The sequence below is a fragment of the Eretmochelys imbricata genome, chromosome 6 (assembly GCF_965152235.1).
Source record: "Eretmochelys imbricata isolate rEreImb1 chromosome 6, rEreImb1.hap1, whole genome shotgun sequence".
NCBI lineage: Eukaryota > Metazoa > Chordata > Testudines > Cheloniidae > Eretmochelys > Eretmochelys imbricata.
The window spans coordinates 19,289,667-19,315,889 of record NC_135577.1 but is presented as its reverse complement, the minus strand read 5'-3'; the positions used below and the strand labels follow the sequence as shown (position 1 = coordinate 19,315,889).

Genomic DNA, 26,223 nt, shown 5'->3' with positions numbered 1-26,223 from the left:
TTAGACACATGGGTGTATGCTCCGGAACCTCCCCCTGCCCCAGCCCTTCCGTGCACTACCTACAACAGACCCTGTCCCCCATGGAGAGGCGCCATCTCCAAACAAGGGTCAGGTGTTGCTCCTTCCCAAACCAGTTTGAACAAGAGTTGGTTGGGCCCAAATCAAGACAAAAAATCCTTCTCTTTTCAAAGCAAAAAACACACTCCCCACTACCCCCATCTCCATCTATACATTGAAGCTTGGAAGAATGTAGTTTCCAATGTATGCTTAGGAAACAGTTTTGGATACAGTTTATCCCAGTAGCCAGAGCTGGTTAGAAAACAGCTTAGAGAAAGCCATGTTTTGAAATCATTTTCAAATCTCTCTCCCCCTCTCCCTGGAGAGAGCAGAACTCCTGTATTTAAACAGCAAGGCCTTGGGGGCAGTCTCTTACTGTGTGTTTGTACAGCACCTGGCGCACCGGGGGCCTGAACTTGACTGGGACCTCTGGTCACCACTGCACTGCAACAGGATGGAGCCATAGAACAGAACAAGGTGATAGCACGAATGGGAGAGACAAGAGAGACTAGGACAAGCGCCATGCCAGATTCTGCTCTCACATCCACCTTCCCAGCCACTCCACGGGCCTTTCCTTACCTGCTGCATCAAACATGAATGCCTTCCCCTCCCCGACACACATTCAGATCCCTCTCTTCCCGCATATCCCCACACCCTCCTGTTTGCTCAGTTGACTCCATCAGCCTCACCCCCCTTTCATTTCCTTCCCCCACTGCCTCCCAGCCCTCTGCTCCTCCAAACCCATATCACTCCATTCTTCTACAAGGCCTCCATCAATTAAAAAAACAGAAGTCAAGAATATCTGAAGAATCCTAAAATTACTCCTTCTGGGTCCCTCCCCACAGTCTGTTTTCTACATCTCAAGCTACATAGGGCACAGATGCCTTGACAGCTGTTCACCGTACAGTGCAGGGCATCAATACGTAATATCTGGGGCAGGGCTGTGATCTCCAGGTAAGCAGCAGGTGTTCTGTCAAGCCACCTTACGGCCTCCTTCAAACTCTCCTTTGCCATGATGCCTGCTAAAAACTTGACAGTGCTTAGACAGCTGGTGTGCTGATTGACAGCATCTCATTATCGTCTTGTGCTGTCTGTGCAGATCTGCTCTCGTCTTATAGTTCAATTATAAGCTCTGTGGGGCAGGGACTGTGTTTGTACAGCATCTAACACACTGGGGTCCTGGCCCATGACTGGAGCACTCCTAGGTGCTCCTGCAATACAAATAGCTAATAAGTGTGGATGACAGACCGACACCATTATAGAGATGGGGCCAGATTCACTGCCCCACCCCACTGGCTGTCACTTACACTAGGGCAGGCTAGGTATAAAGTTTTAGACTCAGATCAGTGGCTAACACAGAGAATTCCTAACCTGGCTGAGGCCTCTCAGTGCTACCATAATATAAATGTTAAATAATACTCTTATTCTGATCTGGTGGCATTTTACACTCCCTTCACACTAGTCTCGATGACAACACAAAGTACTGGGTATGTGTGAATCAGCACGGGTGCAACTTAAACTCACTGATCCTGGTCTTTACTTCATGCAGTTACAAGCAGCTCATTAGTTAAGGCTCAGCTCCTCAGGCTGGTCCTGGTACCATCACCTTTGAGCTCTGATTTTTCAGAGTTTGTTCAGCTGCATTGTGACAGCAGGGTTTTCTGCTGGGAGCCAGAGCGTGGCAATGCATTTCCTCACTGCTCTGGGTAACACTTGAAATAAATAGCCACATTCTATTTGGGGTTGGGAGATTTTGGGGAGTGTGTCCCAGATGGCATGTCAAAGGTTGCGTGCGCAAGGGAGGGGCAGTCATAGAAAAGACCAGACCCACATCCTCTTCGGCAGATATCGGGAATAGCCCGATCAGTCTGACCAATTGTTTCCAGAACACACCACCTCGGCTGGACAGGCAGGGCATTCTGAGCCTGCGGGGAGATCGATGCTATAGCACGATCTCCGAACTTCCTCTGGTCACACTGATGGGTGGGTACTTGGTTAAATTTAGGCTTCAAATGTTGCTATCCCACTATTAATATTTTCCACTGCTGATCACCAAACCCCGCCCCTGCAGCTAGTTAGCATGCTCACCCAGGGCGGCAGGAACAATCTGCCACAGTCTTACAGCCCGCACACTGCACAGGCTGAGGCTGCAAGGTCTGAGCAGACAACTAGTCAAACCTTCTTTGAACTGGGTCAATAGTTTAGGCAGTGGCTAGACTCTTGAGGTTAGGCTTACATGACAGGTTGGTTTTTTAGTGGGACAGCAGCTGAGAAGGCAGCTCACTTAAAAGAAAACTAACAGGTGTTTAATACACAAGCAAAGGAGTTTCATTTCCTGCTTTGTCACATTAGCTGTATCTTGACTTTCCTGTTTTTGCAGCATGGATAGGATATCACAGTGGATTGAAATATTGTCTTCCCTCATTCAAGAGGGAAGGAAATGTTTAGACGCACTCTTTAAAGCTATTGGTTTTAGTGGTTAAAAGCCATTTAACTCAAACATGTAACAAACAGCGCGGATAAAAGCTCTTTGTGAAAAAGTGAGTCATCTCCCACTCAGACTTCAGCCTGCATCTCCAACCCTGCAAACACTTGATATGTAGCTTTACTCTCATAAGTAGTCCCAGCAAAGACAACAGGACTATTCCAATGAGTAGCATTACATATGTATTCTGTTGGATTGGGGGCCTACATTATCCCACTCTAGCTCTCCAGAAACCATAGGTGCTGGAACTAGGGCTACAGGGGTGCTGCAGCACTCCCTGGCTTCAAGTGGTATCCATTCTATCCAGGGTTTACTGTTTGGGTAAATGGCTCTCAGCACCCCCACTATACAAATTGTTCCAGCGCCCCTGCCAGAAACCACAGATAAGTCAAGTCTCAGTGGCCTTTACTTGCTTCTCACTCACGTTGGCACTAATATGGAGTAACTTCCCTGACACCAATGAAGTTATATTCAGTTTACACTGGTGTAAGTGAGAGTAGAATCAAACCTGATTTTGCCATTCGGAAGAGTCTTTGAAACCATAAGCATGGAGCAGAAAGGGCACAAGCAAGAACTGGTTTACCCCTTTGCAGTTCTCTTTTTAAAGGAGAGAACAATTATTTTTAAATGGTCCGCATTCTCATAATAAGGGCACGGGATACAAATGAAAGTTAAGTGGAAATAGAAACATGAAAATCCCTGCTGATGTTCCCCCTCCCAAAGATTTCCAGAAGCCATGAGAATAACTTTCCAGTACTAGACCCATCACAACGCAGCGAATGAGAACAACAACATATCCTTCTACAGCACGGCTTCTCCACATGGGGGTCACAAACAGACGTCCAGGGAGCATAACCCCACTCCCCTGAGAGGGAGGGGATCCCAGCTAGATGGAAGAGGGTCCTGGTATGGAAGAAGAAAAGGAGTACTTGTGGCACCCTAGAGACTAACCAATTTATTTGAGCATGAGCTTTCGTGAGCTACAGCTCACTTCATTGGATGCATACCGTGGAAACTGCAGCAGACTTTATATACACACAGAGTATATAAAGTCTGCTGCAGTTTCCACGGTATGCATCCGATGAAGTGAGCTGTAGCTCACGAAAGCTCATGCTCAAATAAATTGGTTAGTCTCTAAGGTGCCACAAGTACTCCTTTTCTTTTTGCAAATACAGACTAACACGGCTGTTACTCTGAAACCTGTCGGTATGGAAGAAGTGTTTGTGGTATGGAAGAGTTTGAGAGCCCCGCTGTTCTGAGGCCTGGAAAGTGTACTCCTCAAATAACTGGTTTTATCTAAGCAGCCCCAGGTGTTGGGATATGCCTATTAAATCAGGGTTACCTTTCCACCCAGTTTTTCCTGCCCTTCTCCCTTCCTGCCTGGTGTGCTGCATCACAGGACTTTACAGCTTAGCCAATAGGAAGTGCCAAACAAGCTAAACAAAGAGCACCAGCCCATAGACTTACCAAAAACCCCTCCTTCACGGGAGCCAAGCCACCTCCAGCACCCCTCAGACTGCTGGCATGAAGGACTAACAGTCTCCAGACACTGCCAACAGGGCTCTGGACAGCTCAGCCACCGGCCCGGTTAGTTTGGTTTGTAAGCGATCTCTAGCATCTCAGAATTCTCTCTCTGATCCACACACTGGCGCTCTGTGCCCTGGACTCAGGAGCCATTATCTAGCTCTGCTCTAAAGAGGAATTGAATTGCTGCTAAAAACACTTCGCTGCCAAGACTAAAGACATGGAGAGTTTGGACAGCTTATTGGCAATGCAGCCAAGTGTCTGACCTGAGCTTTGCAACCCAGCCAGCCTGGGGGAAGAGTGTTCTGTACATGCATCTCTAATGTAACCGACAGTGCCCAATTCTTCCCGGCTCTTGCCAAAGGGAGCTATTCCAGTGATAGGGACACTTTCATCAGCTTCAGAGGCTCAGGGCTGCCTCTCTCCCACAGCCCTTCTTGGAGCACTCCTTGGATGTAATAAAGGCTCATTATTTCAGAAGATCTCAATCAGGATAGATAGTAAAACAGAAAATATCACAATGCCAAGATATAAATCCATGCTACACCCACACCTTGAATAGTGCGTGCAGTTCTGATCGCCCTATCTCAGAAAAGATATATTAGAATTTGACAAAGTAAGGAGAAGGGCAACAAAAATGATCAGGGTCTGGAACAGCTTCATATGAGGAGAGATTAAAAAGACAGACAGTTCAGTTTAGAAAAGAGATGATTAAGGGGGACATAGTCTATAAAACCATTAACTGTATGGAGAAAGCGCATAAGGAAGCATTATTTACCCCTTCACATAACACAAGAACCAAGGGTCACCCAATGAAATGAATAGGCAGCAGGTTTAAAATTAACCAGAGGAAGTATTTCTTCACAAACTGCAGTGCCAACCTGTGGAACTTTTTGCCAGGGGATGTTGTGAAGACCAAAACGACAAAAACAGGGTTCAAACAGAATTAGATAAGTTTGTGGAGGAAGCATCCCAGCAGCGGCTATTAGCCAGCATGCGCAGGGATGCAACACCACGCTCTGAGCATCCCTAAGCCTCTGACTGCCAGAAGCTGGGAATGGGCGAGAGGCGATGGATGGATCATTTGATGATGACCTGCTCTGTTCACTCCCTCTGGGGCACCTGGCACTGGCCACTGCTGGAAGGCAGGATACTGGGCTAGATGGACCATCGGTCTGACCCAGCAGGGCCAGGAGTCCTGGCTAGACCAAACTCCACCCTAAGAGAACCCACACGAGGGCGGAAGGGGGGGCGCTTCCTTTTGGCCTTACAAAGGGGGTTGCCTCCCCTCCACAAAGTACGGAGGGGGGCGCAGGCGACACCGGCAGCCCCGGAGGGCCTGCAGCAGGAACTTGGCTGCGCTCGCCAGCCCCTGCCCGGCTGTGGAAGGGGGCAGGAGGGGCGCGGGGCCCCCCTTACCTCGGCCGTAGGCGAAGTGCAGGCGCAGCGCCTTGCCCTGGCGCACCAGGCTGATGTGCAGGTAGGTGAACCACGCGGCCAGGGTGAGCAGCACCAGCAGCAGCAGCAGCTTGAACTGCTTGCGGATCTTCTTCACCGGGAACCACAGCATCCTGGAGGCCGCATTACCGGCCCGGAGCACGGCACCGCCGCCGGGCTCCGCACGGGACCGTCCCCGCCGGGCGGGGCTAGACGCCAGGCGGGAGCAGCGCCCCGGAGCTGGGGCACGTGTCGGGCAGCGCCGGCGAGCGCAGGGCGGGCAGCGGCCCCGGGACCAGGCGGCGGCGGCAGCAGCAGCAGCGGCCCCCGGAGCGGGGGTCCCGGCCGGCCGGCCCCGTCGCCCCCTTCCCCGGCCGAGCCCCCCGCCGGAGGGACAAAGGCATCCAGGCAGCCCCGCGCTCCCTCCCCGCCCGGATCCACTCGGCGGCGGGAGGCGGGCAGAGGGGACGAGGCCGCTCAGCCCGTGCCGCGCTGCCCCAGCCCGCACGGCAGCGCCATGGAGCGGGGAGCTCACACGGCGCCCAGGCGGCAGCGGCAGCAGCGGCGGCGGCTCCCTCCTCCTCCCGCCCGGTGCATTGCGCGCCGCCCGCCGCCCCGCTCCGCGATGAAGGGAGGCAGCCCGCAGCTCCCGCCCCGCAGCGCCCGCGGGGCCGCCGGCCCGCAGACCAGCCCCCGCCGCGCTGGACGCTTCGGCCGCCGCCGCGGCACCGTCCCCCCCAACCCGCCGCTCGCCGAGCAGCCGCCGCCGCGCTGCCACCGCTACCGAGCCTGAACTGGGGCGAGCGGATCGACAGCCGCCCCTGGCCCAATCGGAGCCCGGCGCTCCCTCAGACAGCCAATCGCCCGCCTCCGGAGGCGGGGCCCGAGCCAGGTTAGGCTGCGCGCGGCTTTTCATCTCCACGCCAACGTGCAAACATCCACCTGGTGAGTGGGACAGGCGGGTGCGGCCACTGCCCCGGCGGAGGGGGTGGCCCGGCCGGGGCGTACCCTGCCCGCCCCGGCGCGGCGCCCAGGCCGGGGCCAGGCAACAGGGGAAGGGCCGCGAGGGGCTCCCCTGGCCGGGGAGCTCGCTGGGTTGGCGGGCGCTGCTGCGCTGGTGCAAAGCCGGCACCAGTGGCAGCAGAGCGTCCCCCGCGGCAGGGATGGTGCCTTCCCGACAGCTGTAAGCTGATGCTCCGCTGGGCTTTGCCAAGGCTGCAAGGATGCTCCAGGAGGAGGAAGGCGGGTGGAGGAAGGGGGGGCCCCTGTTCCACTGGGGCCACAGGTACAATTGCACAGCTCGGCTCCTGCAGCTCGCCTGTGACAGCAAAGCTGCCTGGGGCTAGCTGCGTCCTCCCAGGGACAACACCAGATCCAAGCCTTCCGCCCACGGATCGCAACTGGCAGCATCTTATTCATCGCCAGCTCTTGTGCCCTGGGGTTCGGGCAGCCCTCTCCTGGAAGGCAGCAGGAGCTTAGCTGAGTGAGCCTCAATAAGTGGGACAAGCGTTTTCTATTCTACCCACTCTGGCTGGGTGACCTGGAGCAAGTCATGTAACCGCTATGGGCCTCGCTTTCCCCACCCATACCAAGGGGATAGAACGCCTTCCCTGCTAGGCTTAATGAAATGCTTAATGAGATGAGGTTTAATTCATTAATGACTGCCAAGTGTTTTCCTCGGGTTAGACAGTGCAGCGTGGCACTGCACTGTGGGGATTTAACAACTGCGCCATGCACAGGGTACATCCAGTGTTATAGCCCTAGACGTTCCAGTGGGAATGGAAACACGGCATGGGTCCAGAATAAGCCAGGCTGCTTGCGGTAACCAGCCACATGCTTCCGTGGTGTGGGCAGAGAGCAGCTTACCTTCAATGGGAGAAGGTCACAGTGACAGTCCTTCTCCTTGTGGAAGGAGCAGGGATTCTGCCTCAAGAAAGCAGATCTCACTCCAGGCTCTTGTCTCCACACTAGACGCTTTTCCCCTAAGATTTCCCACCCTAGTCTCTACCAGCAACTCTGCTCCAGTAGTAGCAACAGTGTGAAATGTTAGGAGAAAAAAATCTAGCACTAGAAACAGCCTTGAAATATGCCAGGTACCCCCATAATCAGCATCCTGGCCTGCAAGCAGTTTCGTAACCCTTTAGTAGTCACACTGAACAAACCTCTTCCATTTAACCCTTTCCAAGCTGCCAAAACCCTGCCATGTCGCCTCTGACTTTCTCCAACTCCCTGCTGCCAATTCCCCCACCCCCATCCCCTATCTCATCTGTGCCAAACTGGCAGCCCTAGTGACAAGCCACCCACCTAGAATCCTCTTGGGATTACTCCAATAAATGCAGGCTGAAAAGATGTCACAGACAGATGGGTATGTTATAAGCAACTGGCAGTGGAGTTTAGAAGGAGAGCGCTGACTGGGTCAAACCAATCATTGGTGCCATGAGGCTGTCATACACTGATGCAAAGATGAAAGGGGAAACCGCTTTTATTAATAACAAGTCTGGATTTGGAAGTGTAGCAGAGCAGGCTCCACCTGGGTTTTTCAGGTGACTGACTAGTGACTGATGGGTGTATTTTAAGCCCTGTGCCAAGGTACAACTTAGCCTGTTCAGGTTACATTGTTCAAATACTTTGAAATAGGAGCTCTGTTTTCCTTCAGAGCATCATGACATTATTTCCACCAGTCTGGGTAATGGTTTCCCACAACCCACTGGACAGCCTGTTATATCTCCGGGTGTGGTTAACCCACGCAGCAGAGGAGTCTCTCTAGGAGCCGAGAGCCAGTGGAGAGGACAGTCCCCCACATCTCTCTGGACCTATCTGCCTATAGAGTGCTGGTTTTAATGTGTCTCTGAGATTGGGTAGCCCACAGCATAGAGGCCCCGGTGGATTGGGGAACAGCAGTTCCAAGTCTCGCTGGGACCTGGAGAACCATTGTGCTTGGTTTTGCCTGATTGAGATCCTAGACCACATCCTTATCTGGAGCAGGTAGGCACAGCTCTCTGATGTCAGTGGATCTCCACCTATGTACACCAGCTGAGGAACTGGCTCATTATCTCCTCCCCTAATCAACTTCATCTTTCTGCTAAAGAAAACCTGGCAACCTCAGGCCTGTGTGCGTGTTTCCAACCAGGGTAGAGCGTGCTCTGGTCCATGGCAGGCATCACTGGGCTGGCATCACTTCTTCAGCAAACCTGGGTGCTGGCTCAGATTGGAAGGGGTTTAGCGCTTCTCAGCAAAGCAGGGCTGGCTTCCACCATCGGAGGCAGGAAGCATTGTCCTGGGTTGGGGAGCAGGGAATTCCTGACAGGCCTTGGGTATCTTCAGCATGAACCCAAGCTTTAGTTAAAACTTTCTCTGAGGAGTGATGGGAATTCAATAAGCCTCCTCGTTATTTTTGACAGAGAGAAACTGGGCCATGCTGGGGGCCACATGGCTGGACTGGAACCTGCTCAAGGTCTCCTTTGTTGCTGCGCCAGTGACTTCAGGGGCCAGGCCCACTTCTCTTCTTTCTCCTATTCTAGGGTTTTGTTTCCCCTTTCAAATGAATTGAGCACTCGCGAGAGGTGCCAGCCTGAGGGCCTTGGAGAAGGTCATCCTCTCTAATTACACTCAGCTGTGGTACCTTCCTACACCTACCACTGCACGTCAACCCCACTCTGGAGCCCTGCACCCCAGAAAGGAGAGGGGTGTCCAACCTCCCACGCTTTCCATCTCTGGCATCTCTCCTCAGGATGCCAGCAAGCCTGTAGCCTTTGTGACGGGGACACCTGTCCACTAGAAGCTGGACTGAGAACACCAGGGCTATTTCAACAGGCTCTTAGTAATGGATACAAAGGTAGTTGGCTAGAGGTGTGGGGCTCTCTCTCCTACTCCAGGCCTCGGAGCCAGTGAGTCTCCCTTCTGTTTGCAACTCTCGGGTACTCTAACCACCAGGCTACGCACTCATTTGTGCATTCTCACTGGCCCATTGACTGTCTGATACACAGGGGAACAGCTTCCACGGGGAGACCAAGGGAGGCCCACATCAGAATATCCCGTAACTCAGTGGTTAGCGTGCTCCTGAGAGGCAGGGGACCCTGTTCAAATTCTTTCTCTGGCAGGAACGGGGGATTGAACCGGGCTCCCTCACGTCCCAGGGGAGTGCTCTAACCAGGGCGGTATGAGTTATAATGTCGCCACCACCTCCTCCAGCAGAGATTTAATGGGGCTCAGGCCAGTTGGTGGCCTCTGAGTTGGGCTCTGCATGCAAGTTAGGGAGATGAGCATCTATCTTCTCCCCATTCATGGGTCTCACTGGGGCTTAGGCAGGAGACAGGCACCCAGACAGCGAGAGGGAGACAGCAGCACACATGCCCAGAGGCAGAAATTTAAGTACCTAGGGAATGTTTTCCCTGGAAACTTAGGTGCCGAGTGAGTTTAGGAATCTACAGGGTTTGGTGGGAGTTTTGTGGATCTCAGTGGAGCCTAAAATTGGGACTTGGGCACCTAAATACGTTTGCATCTCTGCTGCAGGAAGAAAATAGACACTGATCACAAGTGAACAAACCAGGTGCCTGCTAAAGGCAAGCTGCACAGGACAGAGAGTTAAGAGGGCGTGAGTTCACATCTACACTGCACCCCCATCTAAGCTGGATCCCAGGTGTCTGCACAGACCGCAGAGATCTCTTTGCCCACCCACCATAGAAAGGAAGCCACCCTTGGGCTGGGAATAGCAAGGCTACACAACAGTTTAGGTCGGGGAGTGAAGCAGACTACTTCAGCTGGTTGAAATGACAGGGGGATTAGATGGAACCAGAGTGGAAGGACCCAGAGGCAGAACTTGACCAAGACACAGGGACCCAGCTTTTGTAACAAGTTTCATGGGATTTTCAGTGGCCTCTGAATGACAGCCCCTGTAACACTGCAATGGGAAGAGCGCCACCTACTGACTCACCAACACATCCAAGAGCTGACCTGGACCAGCTCTTCTTCGCTTGCGAGATCACGCAGGGCGAGGGGGGCAGAGTTTCAGGGTAAAATCACAGCACGCCTCAAAAACAGGTGAGGACTTGTGAAGTTCGGCATTTAAGTAGCAAACCAATCGGAGGGTATTTTCTGGGCCCTCCATATAGCATGGTTTGCATCAGTTGTTTCACACTCTGCGTTCCCGATTGTCAGTGGTACGCTGCTCCCTAGTGGGGAATTGATTCCGAGAGCTGCAGCGTGGCAGGGAATGGGCGCTCGGGCACGCAGAGCTGAGATGACAATACGAATCATGATTAATAGCTGCACTTGGAAAGCACCACACTCATGGCCCAGGCACCGCACAGGTAAACCACCACAACAGGCAATCAACAGCAACAATTAAAACGGCATAAAAAGGGCCCTATAAAAATCAAATCACTGAGAAAAGGAAACGATGTAAAGCATACCATTGATCTTGGTGCATTTAAAGATCTATGTGTCGGAGCTTGTGGGGAGAGAGCTGGGAGACAGCGGTGGTTTGCCACGTGTTAACCCCAAGTTACTTACTTTGTGTGAACATTTCATTGGCAGGTGGGTGTGGCCAGGACTGGGCAGGGGTACTCAAGGGTACTTGAAGCAGGCAGGAGAGCAAAAGGCGCCCTGAGATGACGTGCGGGTGATTACAGAGGAAGCGTCTGTGAATCTGCTCCAGGGGCCTTTGCGACTGCTGATGTCAGGGGTAGTCAAGGGCACTCAGCACTGTCCCATCTCACAGGATCAGCCCCCAAAGCAGGCTCAGGAGTCCTTGATGTCAGGGCTGGATTTTCTGATTCAGCTACAGCTTCCCTTTTTCACTGCTTCACATTCAGAAAGCTCCTTGGACCCGGCTGGGACCCTGCATCTTACCATTGCCCAGCCCCCATCCGTCCCTCTGATACTGCGGGCTTCCCTGCCCAGAGTTCTTAGTCACGCCCATGGCAGCATCTGCTGGACACTGTCCAGGATGACTAACAACTGTGGAGCACTGCTCTCCCTGGTCAGGTGCAATGGATCTAAATGAGCACTTACCAGGGTCTGGAGAGCGTCCCATTGGAGGGAGGCAGAGCTGCGTTGTGCTGGTCCCTGGATGCTTTCTTCTCTGCACTGAATTGCTAGGTGATTTGAGCTAGAAAACGCAGACACTTCTCTCCTTCCAGAGCATCTCCACAGCATTTCAACTTCTCGGCCTCTCCTGAGGTGGAGGCCATCCCTGACTGGATGTCCCCTTTGGTCCTCCAGGATGCTGGGCCAGCTGGAGACTGGTTTGACTCTGAGTGGAAGCTGATGCAGCCCCCGAGGTGGTTCTAATTTATGTCCAGTCGGCAACCCCAAGCAATCCCTCTCTCAACATGCCCCCTCCTGCCCCTACGCCAGCAGCTCCGAGGGGCTGGTACAGGCTCAGGGGCTGTTTAACTGCAGTGTAGATGTTCAAGCTGGGGCTGGAGCCTGGGCTCTGGGACCCTGCAAGGTGGTTTCAGAGCTTTTCCTAACAGCCTCTCTATTGATTTCAGGGGTGGAATATCAGGAACTGGCCAAAGTCAAGAGCCTGAGTGGATTCTTAGCTTTTTCTGTAACAAAAGCCTGGCCTAGTTTACTAGTCTTTGCCCCAGATGCACTGCTTGTCCATCTGCATTGGGAGCTAGAGTGGGGCTGAGACTCCAATGGCCTGGCGAAAGCTATGCTCGCAAGGAGGAAAGATACCCCTGCAGTGAGAGCAAAGGCTGGGAGGCAGAAGTATGGGTTCTAGTCCTGGCTTGACCAGAACCTACCAGGCTGATGCTGGCTTAAGCCAACATGTCAGGCTCAGTCCTTGTGGGCCCTGGCTTTTCAGAGGTGCTGAGGCCCAGATCCGCAAAGGTATTTAGGTTCCTATCTGCCATTGCAATCCAAAGGACTTAGATGCCTCAATCCCTGAGAGATCCATGCCTGAGCACCCACAACTCCTATTGAAGTCTGTGGTGATGAGCAACCATAGAAATGCCAATCAGTGAAGTGTCACCTGACTACAGCATTCCCCTCCACTCCCGGCCTCAAAGGATGGCTGCTGCCTGCCGCCCCCAGGAAGGCTTCATTTCCGGGCGGATGAACTGATCCCAGAGGACCTCGTCTGTCATTATGCTGTCATGTGTTGCGGGCTTTGGCTGAAGGATGTGGGACAAGTGTCAGTCGTCGTTATTACTGTTGTTACTAATTTGGATGAAGTGGCTCTGTGCAGTCTCAGGCTCTTGGCATCCTGTAATCAACAGCATCTGCCTGGAGCTCATAGCCAGAGCCTCAGCCTGTTGGCGGCTTTCCTTCCTTGGTTCCAGCTCCCGCTCCAGACAGGCACCTGCGAGGCAAGCAGCAGACAAACCCAGCATCACATGGAGCCAGCCCCACTCCTTCATCCTCGATCCCACCATCAATGCAGAGGAAGGAACAAAAACCAAAGAGGCAGCACAGAGAGAAACAGAAGAAAGGGGGGAAATTGAGAGGCCGAATCCAGCTCTGATCTACACCCAGTAAAATCCCACTGAGAATAATAGTGTATCACTACTGGGAGCCACCAGCTGGCACAATTGCACATAGCGTTACATGTTCAGTGTGAGAAGTTAGTTCAAAGGGGAATGCTTATTGTCAGCTGTGGTGCAGTTCTCTTTAGATACCGATCACGTCGCCAGTATGTTAGTTCTGCCGTGGTCTCTCTCTGACTGAATCACTTCTTAGGGGCACAGGCGAAGAGCTACATCCAGGCAAGCAAAACGAAATAGGACCAACATCTGCTCAATGGCAGGGGCAGTCAAAAAAGCTAACAGAGTGATAGGGACCATTAGGAAAGGGATAGATAAGAAGACAGAAAATATCACAATGCTGCTATATAAATCCATGCTATGCCCACAGCTTGAATACTGCATGAAGCTCAGGTTGCTCTAGCTCAAAAAAGATCTGTTAGAATTGGAAAAGGTACGGAGAAGGGCAACCAAAATGACGAGGAACATGAACCCGCTTTCATTCGAGGAGAGATTAAAATGACCGTGGGCAGGTCTACGCTTCAAAGGCAGCAATGCCGCAGCTGCACCACTGTAGTGCGTCAGTGACGTCACTAGTGCGCCCAGGGGAGAGCTGCTCCCCTCGGCGTAGTTAATCCACCTCCCCGGGAGGCGGTAGCACCCTCCCGTAGACACAGCGGGATCTACGCTGCGGGGTTAGGTCAGTATAACAGTGTCGCTCAGGGGGGTGGATTTTTCACGCCTCTGAACAACGTAGTTGTACCGATGTAAGTTTATAACGTAGGCCTGGCCCAAGATTGGTCAGTTTAGAGAGAAAAAAAAAAAAAAAACAGTGAAGGGGGGATATGCTAGAGGTCTATAAAATCATGACTGGTGTCATAAACATATAGCTAAGGGTAGCATAAAATCCCTTCTTTACCTGTAAAGGGTTAAGAAGCTCAGATAACCTGGTTGGCACCTGACCAAAAGGACCAATAAGGGGAGAAGATATTTTCAAATCTGTGGGGGGGGGTGAAGGTTTTTGCTTTGTCTCTTTGTGTGTGTTCTCTTGGAGACAAGGAGAGAGACCAAGCAAGTAATCTAGCTCCCACTGAATGATCCATCTAACTTACAGAAATAGTAAGTAATAGCAAGGAAATGCGTTAGAGTATCTTTTGTTTTAGCTTGTGAATTTTCCCTGTGCTAAGAGGGAGGTTTATTCCTGTTTTTTGTAACTTTAAAGTTTTGCCTAGAGGGGAATCCTCTGTGTTTTGAATCTTATTACCCTGTAAAATTACCTTCCATCCTGACTTTAGAGGTATTTCTTCTACTTTTTTTTCCTTTATAATAAAGTTCTGTTTTTTAAGAATCTGATCGGTTTTTAGTGTCCTAAAAACCAAGGGTCTGGTCTGTGCTCACTTGGTTTACCTATTTGGTTGGTAGATTGTTCTCAAGCCTCCGCAGGAAAGGGGGTGAAGAGGGTTGGGGGGATATTTTAGGGAAACAGGAATTCCAAGTGGTCCTTTTCCTGAATCTTTGTCTAACTCACTTGGTGGTGGCAGCAGTACCCATCCAAGGACAAGGAAGGATTTGTACCTTGGGGAAGTTTTAACCTAAGCTGGTAGAAATAAGCTTAGGGGGTCTTTCATGCGGGTCCCCACATCTGTACCCTAGAGTTCAGAGTGGGGAGGGAACCTTGACAACTGGTGTGGAGAAAGTGAGTAAGTGTGGTGTTTAGATGTTGCTTGTAATTATTAGAATTGGAAGCACTGGCTGTTGGGAGTCTGAAAGGACAGGAAACAGGAAGGAGGGGGGAGGAGTTGAGAGGCTGGGAGAAAGTTACAGAGGGTGCAGCAGCATCTTGGTAAAGAGGTTTCCACTTTGAAAATAAAGTCCTGTTGAAGCTTGTTAGTACCTTGCCTGGTTGATACAACATTTTGGCGACGAGGATGGATCTTCTGCCTCTGAACCCACCTGCACCCTTTCTGCAAAGCCCAGGTGAGCGTCCAATTGTTTTTACTACCTGGATCCATATGTTTGAGACTTATCTGCTTGCAGTCAGTGCTACAGAGATTTCTGAAGTAAGAAAGTGTGCTCTGCTAATCCACTGCCTTGGAGCAGAAGGGCAGCGTATATTTTACACTTTTCCCCTTGCAGATGATAAATCTGAGACTGCACTCACTGCATTAAAGACTTTTTTTGTGCCAAAAGTGAATGTAGTAGCTAATTGCTACAGATTTCGCCAGCATGAGCAGAAACCAGGGGAAACTATAATGCAGTATATTGCTTCCCTTAGGAATCTGATTGTAATTTGTGACTTTGGGAATATGGCAGATGAGATGATTAGAGACCAGCTCATTGAGAAAACAACCATGTTTTGTGTAAGAGAACGCTTACTTCTAGAACCACAACTTACACTAGAAAAAGCAATAACCATTGCTACTCAGATTGAGTCAACTACAGCTGAAGCCAAAATAATGAGCATGGATACAGGAGGCACAGTCCAGGCTGTGACTCCTTTGCAGAAAAGTTCACTACCACTGCCCACACACATTTGCAAGAGGAAAACTAATGAAAAACCACCAAATCAGCAAATTCTAAATACAGTAAAAGCATGCTTTCGCTGTGGATCCCCACAACACCTTGCAAGCTACACAGGATGTCCAGCAAAAGTAGCTCAGTGCAATCATTGCAAAAAGATTGGGCATTTTGCTAAAGTATGTCGCAGTAGCCAGTTCAATCAACAGGTGCATGCAGTTATAATACTAGATGTTACTGTGCTGAGCGTGGACAAAATCACTACTGCACATATTCCAGAACAGATAAAGTGCACTGTAAACATTTCCGCCATACCCTCAGGCAAACCACACTCTATTCAGCTAATGTTGGACACTGACTCAGCAGTATCTATACTACCTGATTCCATCTAGATGCATTACTTTAAAGATGTGCCTCTTCCTGAACCCAAACTTCACTTGGTGTGCTATTTGAAAAACCATATGCCAGTACATGGCTGCCTGCCAGTAATAGTTACTTTTGGTGATCGCTGTGTAACTGCAGAGTTCTACATTGTCCACAAAGGCACTCCTATCCTTGGCAGAGATTTATTGGCTGCTTTAAATCTCAGGGTAGTTAATGGACGAATTGATCTTCCTCAGCAAAGCACTCTTGCGGTACACACACCAGTTTTATCTGGGACCCAACACCAAGTTGAGGAGAAACTCGGCTGTGCTTATGGGTTTCTGCATAAAGTTAAAATGTGGAATAATGTGATGCCTGTACGACAGAAGTTAGGGCGCTTACCATTTTCAGTCAGGGAAGTTGTTTCAGAGGAACTTAGAAAACTTGTTCAAAAGGACAATATTGAAGAGATCGACTCCTCGAAATGGGTTTCACCTATAGTAGTGACGCAGAAGAAGGGTGGAGACATTCGCCTTTGTGTGGACTTAAGGGAGCCAAATAAAGTGATTGTGATTGACAGCCATCCTCTTCCTTGCATAGAAGAAGTATTTGCAGAACTCCGTGGAGCAAAAATGTTTTCTACTCTTGATTTGCAGAGCGCTTACCACCAGGTTATGTTGCATGGAGATGGCAGAGACCTCACAGCATTTATTACACATGAGGGACTATTTAATTTTAAACGTGTTCCATACGGTCTCACATCTGCCCCAAGTGTCTTTCAAAAAATGATGTAATTGATTCTGAAGAATCAATATGGAGTTCAGTGCTGTCTGGATGATATTATCGTGTTTGGAAATAGTCCTGAGGAGCATGACAATAACCTGCAGTCTGTACTAAACTAGAAAAATGCAAATTTAGACAAACTGAACTCTCCTTTCTGGGGCATACCATTTCACAGGCTGGACTAAAACCTGATCCAGATCATATCCTGGCAATTTCAGATGCTCCTCCTCCAACAGATTTGCAAACCTTACATTCCTTCTTGGGTCTTACCTCCTGGTATGCAAAATTCATTCCCAATTATGCTTCTGTCGTTGAACCGTTACGGGAATTACTACGGAGAAGTTCAACCTTAGTGTGGACAACGGATGCACAAGCTAGTTTCGAAACGGTGAAAGACTTGCTTGTACATAGTCCAGTACTTGCACTATTCCAGTCCTGCACTGCTCACAATTTTAACTACTGATGCTTCTGATTATGGACTTGGAGGCTGTTCTCACACAACTGCATGAGGACAACACAGAGAGGACTGTTGCATTTGCTTCAAGGACACTAAGTAATGCTGAGAGGAAATATTCTACAGTCGAAAAAGAAGCACTTGCTTGTGTCTGGGCTACTGAAAAAATGGAGAACTTACCTGTGCGGCCGCGCGTTCAAGTTGCACACAGACCACAGCCCTTTGACAACGTGGCTCACCACGAAAGGACTGGGAAGAGCAGGATACCATATTGCTCAATGGCTTGCAAGACTACTCTCTTTCAATTATGAACTGCAATATACGCCTGGAAACCAAAATGTGGTCGCTGATTGCCTTTCTCGCCTGCCTTTGCCTTCACCAGATGGTCCACCGGAGGATGAGGATGTAGGGGTTGCGCTTATTACAAGCACTCTCACTGCAGTTACAAGAGAACAATTTCAAGCTGCTTGTTCAGCGTGTCCAATTCAACAAAAACTATGGGAATTTCTGACAAAGAGATGGCCCAGTTATCCTAAAAACCTTGACCCAGTTTTGCTGTCTTATTTTAGATTTCGGGATGAACTTCCTTTGTTTGATGGCTGTGTGCTACGAGGTACACACCGGCTCCTTGTGCCAGAAGAATTACAGTCAAAACTCATACACCTGGCACACGGTACTCATCAAGGAATTGTCCGAACCAAACAACGACTACGGGATCTGTATTGGTGGCCAGGGGTGGACTCTCAAACTGAAGCACTCATAAAATCCTGTGTCACTTTCCAAATGCATGATAAGATAGCAGTGACATGTACCCCTCCATTACAGCCTGTTCCTCTTCCTGAATCTGCATGGGAAAAAGTGGCAATTGACATTGTAGGACCCTTTGATACTGCTCCAATTGACTGTTGTTATGCCATCACCTGAATAGACTATTTCAGTAAATGGCCTGAGGTAGCGTTTACATCGCAAATCTCTTCAGCTACAGTAATTAAGTTCCTCTCTTCAGTTTTTAGCAGGGAAGGTAACCCCACAGAACTGGTTTCAGATAATGGCAATTTACTTCCCTGGAGTTTGAAACTTTTCTAGCACAGAGGAACATTTTACACAGAAGGTCATCCCTATATTACCGTCAAGCCAATGGGGAAATCGAACGGTTTAACAGAAGTTTGAAAGAGTTTGCAAATGGCTAAACTGGAAGGGCGATTGTGGATACCCTTCACTGCCGATTTCTTGCAAGCATACCAGGCTACATGACATGCCACAACGCAAAGATCACCCGCAGAGTTACTGCACGGGAAACAGATGAATACTAAACTGAACATTGCTGCGTTGTTAAAGGCACAACCTGATGCCCCAAACGAGGATGAAGTGATAAGAACAATTGAACAGAACCAAGCAAAGTCTAAGGCTTTCACAGACAAGCAGCGGGGTGCTAAGGAACCAACGTTTGAGAGTGCTTCCTTTGTTAAATACGAAAACCTGGAATTTTACGCAAAAGGGACAATTAATTCACAGCTCCTCTTAAAATCATAGGTGTAAGGTCCCTTCTTCTCTATCGACTTTCTAATGGGCGGATATGGAATGCTTCTTATCTTGCCCCTGCCTGTGCACCAATAGGAGATTATGCCAACACCCAGTCTGCATTGGATGACTTCACCTTAGTACCATCACAACAAAACATTGCACTGGAACCGGGGCTTGAGAGACGGCCTGTCAGACCCAGACGACCACCTGTCTGGACTAGAGACTATGTTATGTAGTATCTACAGTGTTTTCAGTGTAATATTTCTGCCAACAGTATAGTGTCTTGTTTCATATTTGTTCCTGTGATTAGAACAATAATGCTTATTTTAATTGGGAGAGTTTCTTAAGAAGGGAGGGAATGTGGTGTTTAGATGTTGCTTATAATTATTAGAATTGGGAGCACTGGCTGTTGGGAGTCTGAAAGGACAGAAAACAGGAAGGAGGGGGAGGAGTTGAGAGGCTGGGAGACAGCTACAGAGGGTACTGCAGCAGCTTGGTAAAGAGGTTTCCACTTTGAAAATAAAGTCTTGTTGAAGTTTGTTGTTAGGATATAGATATTCAAGCCTGTCGGTAAAGGCCTATAGTCTAAGAATTTAGGTGTATTCTTATCACTTGGCTAGTTATAGAGGTATAAAAGAAAGAATCAAAATCACTCTCTGCCGGTGTAAGGTCCTTCTCTTACTGTCAGGTTTCAGAGTAACAGCCGTGTTAGTCTGTATTCGCAAAAAGAAAAGGAGTACTTGTGGCACCTTAGAGACTAACCAATTTATTTGAGCATAAGCTTTCATGAGCTACAGCTGTAGCTCACGAAAGCTCATGCTCAAATAAATTGGTTAGTCTCTAAGGTGCCACAAGTACTCCTTTCCTTTCTCTTACTGTGACAGTCTGAGGCCCTGTTCTTCAGCTAAGGCCTTTGGCTAAGCAACAGAGGCAGCCATAAGCTGGGAAGCGACCGGTCACCTCCTCACATTCCAAACTAGTCACATTGAAAGAAGGTGCTATTGGGCTGTTAGGAATACAATCCTGTCCTAATCGTGCCTGTCACCTCCAGAGAAAGGGAAGTGCCTAGAAAATGTAAAAGGAAACTTAGTTTGATAGCATCCTGTCTGGCAAGAACTCACTTATCAATAGCTGGGATGTGAAATCCTCACTTCTGTATTGTTTTGTCATTAGAGTTCCCACTTTGCTATTGTTTGTCTGTATAATCTCTGTCTGGTTCTGTGATTGTTCCTGTCTGCTGTATAATTAATTTTGCTGGGTGTAAACTAATTAAGGTGGTGGGATATAATTGGTTACATAATCATGTTACAATATGTTAGGATCGGTTAGTTAAATTTCAGGAAAATGATTGGTTAAGGTATAACTAAGCAGAACTCAAGTTTTACTATATAGTCTGCAGTCAATCAGGAAGTGGGTGGGTGTGTGGGTGCGGGAAATGGGAACAGGGAATGGGGGTGGGGAAATTGGAATCATGTTTGGCTAAGGGCAGGAATGGGAACAGGGACACAGGTGTAAGGCTCTGTGGTGAAGGGGGATACTAAGGAAGGAAACTGGAATCATGCTTGCTGGAAGCTCACCCCAATAAAAATCGAATTGTTTGCACCTTTGGACTTCGGGTATTGTTGCTCTCTGTTCATGCGAGAAGGACCAGCGAAGTAAGTGGGTGAAGGAATAAGTCCCCTAACATCTTGGTGCCGGTGACTCGGATACATCGCATTGGATAGGTGAGTGGCAGCCTGTAAGTCCCCCTCCCCAACAGTCTGCGCAGCTGCTTGGAGGGGGTATCGCGAACTCTCGTGATGGTAGTTGCAGGTTCTGGCAAGCCAGGGTAAAGGATTTTTTGGATAAATGGATAAGGAAGAACCAGGGCCCATACCAGATGCAGGGGTCAACCTGGGATGAGATTAAAAAGGAACTGGAGGAAGTGTTAGGGGACCCAGAGGGATGGGGGGTGGCTGAGGAGCCCACCCTCCTTGGAAAATGGGTAGTGGAAGAAGGTCCCTGCCCCTGGGGCCTGGATGCCTTCCAGGGAAAGGAGGCCCTTCAGTCCGCTTGTGAGAGGTTTGAAGTAAGGGCAGCATTATGGGAAGCTGCCAGGAATCTTTCAAGTTTGGTGCTGCATCAGCAAGGACTGCTGAAGGGTTGTAAGTTAGTTAGGGGTAGTGAAAGATGGTTTGGCACAACAGGATTTAAAGTCAAAAGCAGAGTTCACAGACTACCTTTAGAGACTGGAGCTGAGACTTGATTCTGGGGGAGTGGTGAGAAAGAAGGGGAAGAAAAAAAAAGTTTCAAAGTGCATCTGATGAAGTGAGCTGTAGCTCACGACAGCTTATGCTCAAATAAATTGGTTAGTCTCTAAGGTGCCACAAGTACTCCTTTTCCATTTGGGAGTTGTGGACATGGTAAAAGGTAACTGTTGTGAAGTTGGTAAAAGGGTAACAGTTGTGGTGTTACAAGAAGGAAGTTTTGTTTAATGATAAAACCCAGTTATATAAATGTTTAACTGTATGTGCAACTCTCTGCAGTCACATTGGATGGAAGCTTGGTAATTTAAATTATCCAAGGGAGTCAGGTAGAGTGGCTATGCCCACCACTACGCTTCTGTCCCAGAAGCCTTTACAGCTATCCTGGAGGAAAATGGGCCCTTTTCCCACAGAAATGGTCTATAAGGGACTGCTGCAGGCAGCAGGCGGAGAGAGAATCTGAGCAAAATTATTTGACTTGGGTCATGTAATCAAAATCACTAAAGGATGGAAGGGGTTTCTATTGGAACTTAACTTGGCTGCCCCTCATTGTGTCTAGTTGTACAAATGGAAGTGTAACCAGGGTACAGTTGTCTAAAAGAGTAATCACAGTGCAAGGGATGTTAGGCAAAAGAGAATTTTGCGTGTGTGCACAAGAAAAGGAAAAGGGGAGGAATGATGGGAACACTGAGTCTTGGGGTGGCTCTGGGTGATCAGATTGTTGCTTTGGTGGGTGTGCATGAAAACTCTGTGGGCATGGGGGAGGCAGTTACACCTTGTGTAAAATTAATATGGCTAATATAATGTTATGGAGGTTAAACTATATGGAAGGAATGTGCATTTTCCCAGGACGTGTGCAGTGTATATTGGAGAAGGGTTAAAAAAAATGCAAATAAAACATGATACTTCATTAAAATCCTATTAAGACTCCAAGAGGAACCACAATAGGTTGTGCTTTCTTTTTCAGATCTCTGTGTGGTTCGGAGCAGGAGATGAAAGTCGAAAGTAATCAGAACTCTAGTGGAAGTGGAATGTTTCCCTTTTAAGACAGTCTTTGAGCTGCTAATAGCTTTGGATCCAGAAGCAAGCTAGTAAGCCTCTGTGTAAATGCAAATTACCTAGCTGGTGGGCACAAAGGAGCTGCAAATAATGAATACATCTGGTCAGCAAACAAGCTACTAAAAGACTCAGATTATGGCCCTCCAGGAAAGGGAGGTGAAAAAAAAAACAAGTCAAGCCTGAAAATAAGGGGAACGGGTTAACCCTAAGGGGTGTGTGTATACAGTGCTAAAATTTGAAGCTGTCTCAGCTGTTACCTGAGAATAAACTTAAAGCTTGGTACAGCAGAGAAACTATTGCAAACATGGTCTGTTGTACAAGAGGGGAAACTGAGGTACACCACCTCATGAATTTCATAAATGACCAGTGTGTGGGGTAATTCACTGGCCTGACTATAGAACAAAATAAGGACAGCCTGGAGGTAATTCTTCTGTTTTTCCTGCAATTAGCAAGGAAATTTGTAAAAGAAAGTGGTATTGTTATTAAGCAATAATCTGTCCTCACCAGGGGGGTGGAAATTGTTTCTTTTGTTTTTCAGACACTCTGCAAGCAAGCTGGCGCAAGCGGAAGAATAACTCAGAATACCATGGATCTATGTTTTGTGTTGTTTGCCTGTGGTGTTTGTCTTGTTGCTAGCATTGTTGTGTTTTAATGAACAGAAAACCTCATGACATGGGTGGGGGATGGTAATAGCTCATCCATATCCATATCCATAAGTGGTCAGTTTGGATGAGCTATTACCAGCAGGAGAGTGAGTTTGTGTGTGTATGGGGGTGGGTTTTTGGAGGGGGGTGAGGGAGTGAGAGAACCTGGATTTGTGCAGGAAATGGCCCAATTTGATTATCATGCACATTGTGTAAAGAGTTGTCACTTTGGCTGGGCTATCACCAGCAGGAAAGTGAATTTGTGTGGGGGGGTGGAGGGTGAGAAAACCTGGATTTGTGCTGGAAATGGCCTAGCCTGATGATCACTTTAGATAAGCTATTACCAGCAGGACAGTGGGGTGGGAGGAGGTATTGTTTCATATTCTCTGTGTATATATAAAGTCTGCTGCAGTTTCCACGGTATGCATCCGATGAAGTGAGCTGTAGCTCACGAAAGCTCATGCTCAAATAAATTGGTTAGTCTCTAAGGTGCCACAAGTACTCCTTTTCTTTTTGCGAATACAGACTGTGAATAATCAAACCAGGACATATGGCCTGATTCCATACCAAGTGGTCAAGCTGGTTTGGACAATTCAATGGACTTACGATATGGACAAAAGCAAGCAAAACTTGCAGGAGCAGCTTGTTGCAACTACCAGCAACTGGACACATAAGATCGTGACCCCGTCGAAGGAGGAGAGGCAGTGCTTTGGGGGTGTCTCGGATGTTGGACCATACTGCAGTGGTCAGGGCTCGGTGTTGCTGTGGATTTTGTATTGTTAACTGTACTTGTGTTACATTGCATAGGGAGATAACCTATAAGTAATGTAGTAAGCCCTCCAAACCCTACAGTGTACTAGACAACCCAGACCCAACCTTCTCGGGCCCACTGTAATGAGAAGTCTGGAACACTAACTGGAATAGGTGTGGTATGCCCGTACGAGAGAAGGTGCAGGGCACTATTCTACACAAGGGGCAGTGGGACAAATGGAATATCAACACCTTCCACCTTGATGCCTGGCCCTATCAGGAAATGTGTCGCCATATGTCCTATGCTTTTCCAGGGATACCTGGGCAGGAGGATCCCAAAAGAAAAAGAGGGGAAAAAAAAGGGGGTGGAGTGTTAGGATATAAGAAAAGGAGTACTTGTGGCACCTTAGAGACTAACCAATTTATTTGAGCATAAGCTTTCGTGAGCTACAGCTCACTTCATCGGATGCATACTGTGGAAAATACAGAAGATGTTCTTATACATACAAACCATGAAAAAATGGGTGTGTACCACTACAAAAGGTTTTCTCTCCCCCCACCCCACTCTCCTGCTGGTAATAGCTTATCTAAAGTGATCACTCTCCTTACAATGTGTATGATAATCAAGGTGGGCCATTTCCAGCACAAATCCAGGGTTTAACAAGAACGTCTGAGGAACGGGGGCGGGTTTAGGAAAAAACAAGGGGAAATAGGTTACCTTGCATAATGACTTAGCCACTCCCAGTCTCTATTCAAGCCTAAGTTAATTGTATCCAATTTGCAAATGAATTCCAATTCAACAGTCTCTCGCTGGAGTCTGGATTTGAAGTTTTTCGGTTGTAATATCGCAACTTTCATGTCTGTATATAGGATATAGATATTCAGGCCTGTCTGTAAAGGCCTGTACTCTAAGAATTTAGGTGTATTCTTTTCACTTGGCTAGTTATAGAGGTATAAAAGAAACAATAAAAATCACTGTCTGCCAGTGTAAGGGCCTTCTCTTACTGTGGCAGTCTGAGGCCCTGTTCTTAGGCTAAGGCCTTTGGCTAAGCAGCAGAGGCAGCCATAATCTGGGAAGCGACCGGTCACCTCCTCACATTCCAAACTAGTCACATTGAAATAAGGTGCTATTGGGCTGTTAGGAATACAATCCTGTCCTGATAGTGCCTATCACCTCCAGAGAAAGGAAAGTGCCTAGAAGATGTAAAAGGAAACTTACTTTGATAGCATCCTGTCTGGCAAGAACTCACTTATCAATAGCTGGGATGTGAAATCCTCACTTCTGTATTGTTTTGTCATTGGAGTTCCCACTTTGCTATTGTTTGTCTGTATAATCTCTGTCCGGTTCTGTGATTGTTTTTGTCTGCTGTATAATTAATTTTGCTGGGTGTAAACTAATTAAGGTGGTGGGATATAATTGGTTACATAATCATGTTACAATATGTTAGGATCGGTTAATTAAATTTCAGGAAAACGACTGGTTAAGGTATAGCTAAGCAGAACTCAAGTTTTACTATATAGTCTGCAGTCAATCAGGAAGTGTGTGGGTGTGTGGGTGGGGGAAATGGGAACAGGGAATGGGGGTGGGGAAATTGGAATCCTGTTTTGCTAAGGGCAGGAATGGGAACAGGGACACAGGTGTAAGGCTCTGTGGTGTCAGAGCTGGGAAGAGGGACACTAAGGAAGGAAACTGGAATCATGCTTCTGGAAGTTCACCCCAATAAACATCAAATTGTTTGCACCTTTGGACTGCGGGTATTGTTGCTCTCTGTTCATGTGAGAAGGACCAGGGAAGTAAGTGGGTGAAGGAATAAGCTCCCTAACACTTGTTAGTACCTTGCCTGGTTGATACAACAATAAGGAAGTGTTATTTACTCCTTCCCATAACACAAGAACCAGGGGTCCCCCAATGAAGTGAATAGGCAGCAGGTTTAAAACAAACAAAAGGAAGTATTTCTTCACACAACACACAGTCAACCCATGGAACTCCTTGCCAGGGGATGTTGTGAAGGCCAAAACTACAACTGGGTTCAAAAGAGAGTTAGATACATTCATGGAGGATAGGTCTGTCAGTGGCTATTCTCCAAGATGGTCAGGGACGCAACCACAGGCGCCCTGGAGCACCCATGGGAAAAAAAATTAGCGGGTGCTTAGCACCCTCCGGCAACCATCTCCCCCCCTCCCTCCCAGCTACTCCCACCCATAGGCGCCGAATTCTGCGGGTGCTGGCGGGTGCTCGACCCCCCTCTGACCCCGGCCCCGCCCCCATCCTTTCTCCAACCCCTTCCCCACATCCCCGCCCCAGCCCCGCCTCCTCCCCTGAGCGCGCCACGTTCCCACTTCTCCCCACCGGAGCTTGCTCCAGTTGTTTGGCGGTGGCAAGCGCTGGGAGGCAGATGGAGAAGAGGGGACGTGGCGCGCTCAGGGGAGGAGGCGGAGGGGGTGGGGTAGAGTGGGGAGGGGAGGGGAGGGGAGCTTGGCTGCTGGTGGGTGCAGAGCACGCCCTAATTTTTCCCCATGGGTGCTCCAGCAGCGGAGCACCCACAGAGTCAGCACCTATGTTCACCTCAGATCAGTTGTTCAGCGGCATGCAGGAGGAGCGGGGACAGGGCACGCTTTGGGGAGAGGGCAGGAAGAGGCAGGGCGGAGGGTGGCCTTGGGAGAAGGAGTGGCTCGAGGGCGGGAAGAGGCGGGGTGGGGGCTTAAGGGAAGGGGTGGAGTGGGGGCGGGGCGTGGGGCGGAGGGAGGATCGAGCTCCCCTTCCCCCCCCCGCCCAGGGTAGAGAGGAAGCTGGCGCCTATGGACGCAACCCCATGCTGCAGATGTCCCTAAACCTCTGACTGCCGGACGCTGGGCCCGGTCGACGGGACGGATCGCTCCGCCATCGCCCTGTTCTGTTCACTCCCGCTGA

The 26,223-nt window shown here is 49.1% G+C and overlaps 1 protein-coding gene across 1 annotated transcript in view; it reads right to left on the bottom strand.

Annotated features, from left to right (window-relative positions):
- Nucleotides 1-5,636, bottom strand: part of B4GALNT4 (beta-1,4-N-acetyl-galactosaminyltransferase 4) — a 125,511-nt gene extending 119,875 nt beyond the window's left edge. The window contains exon 1 of the mRNA XM_077819861.1: nucleotides 5,486-5,636. Within this exon, the coding sequence (XP_077675987.1) occupies nucleotides 5,486-5,636 (151 nt within the window). The remainder of the gene's footprint in view (nucleotides 1-5,485) is intronic.
- Nucleotides 5,637-26,223: the final 20,587 nt, after the last annotated feature.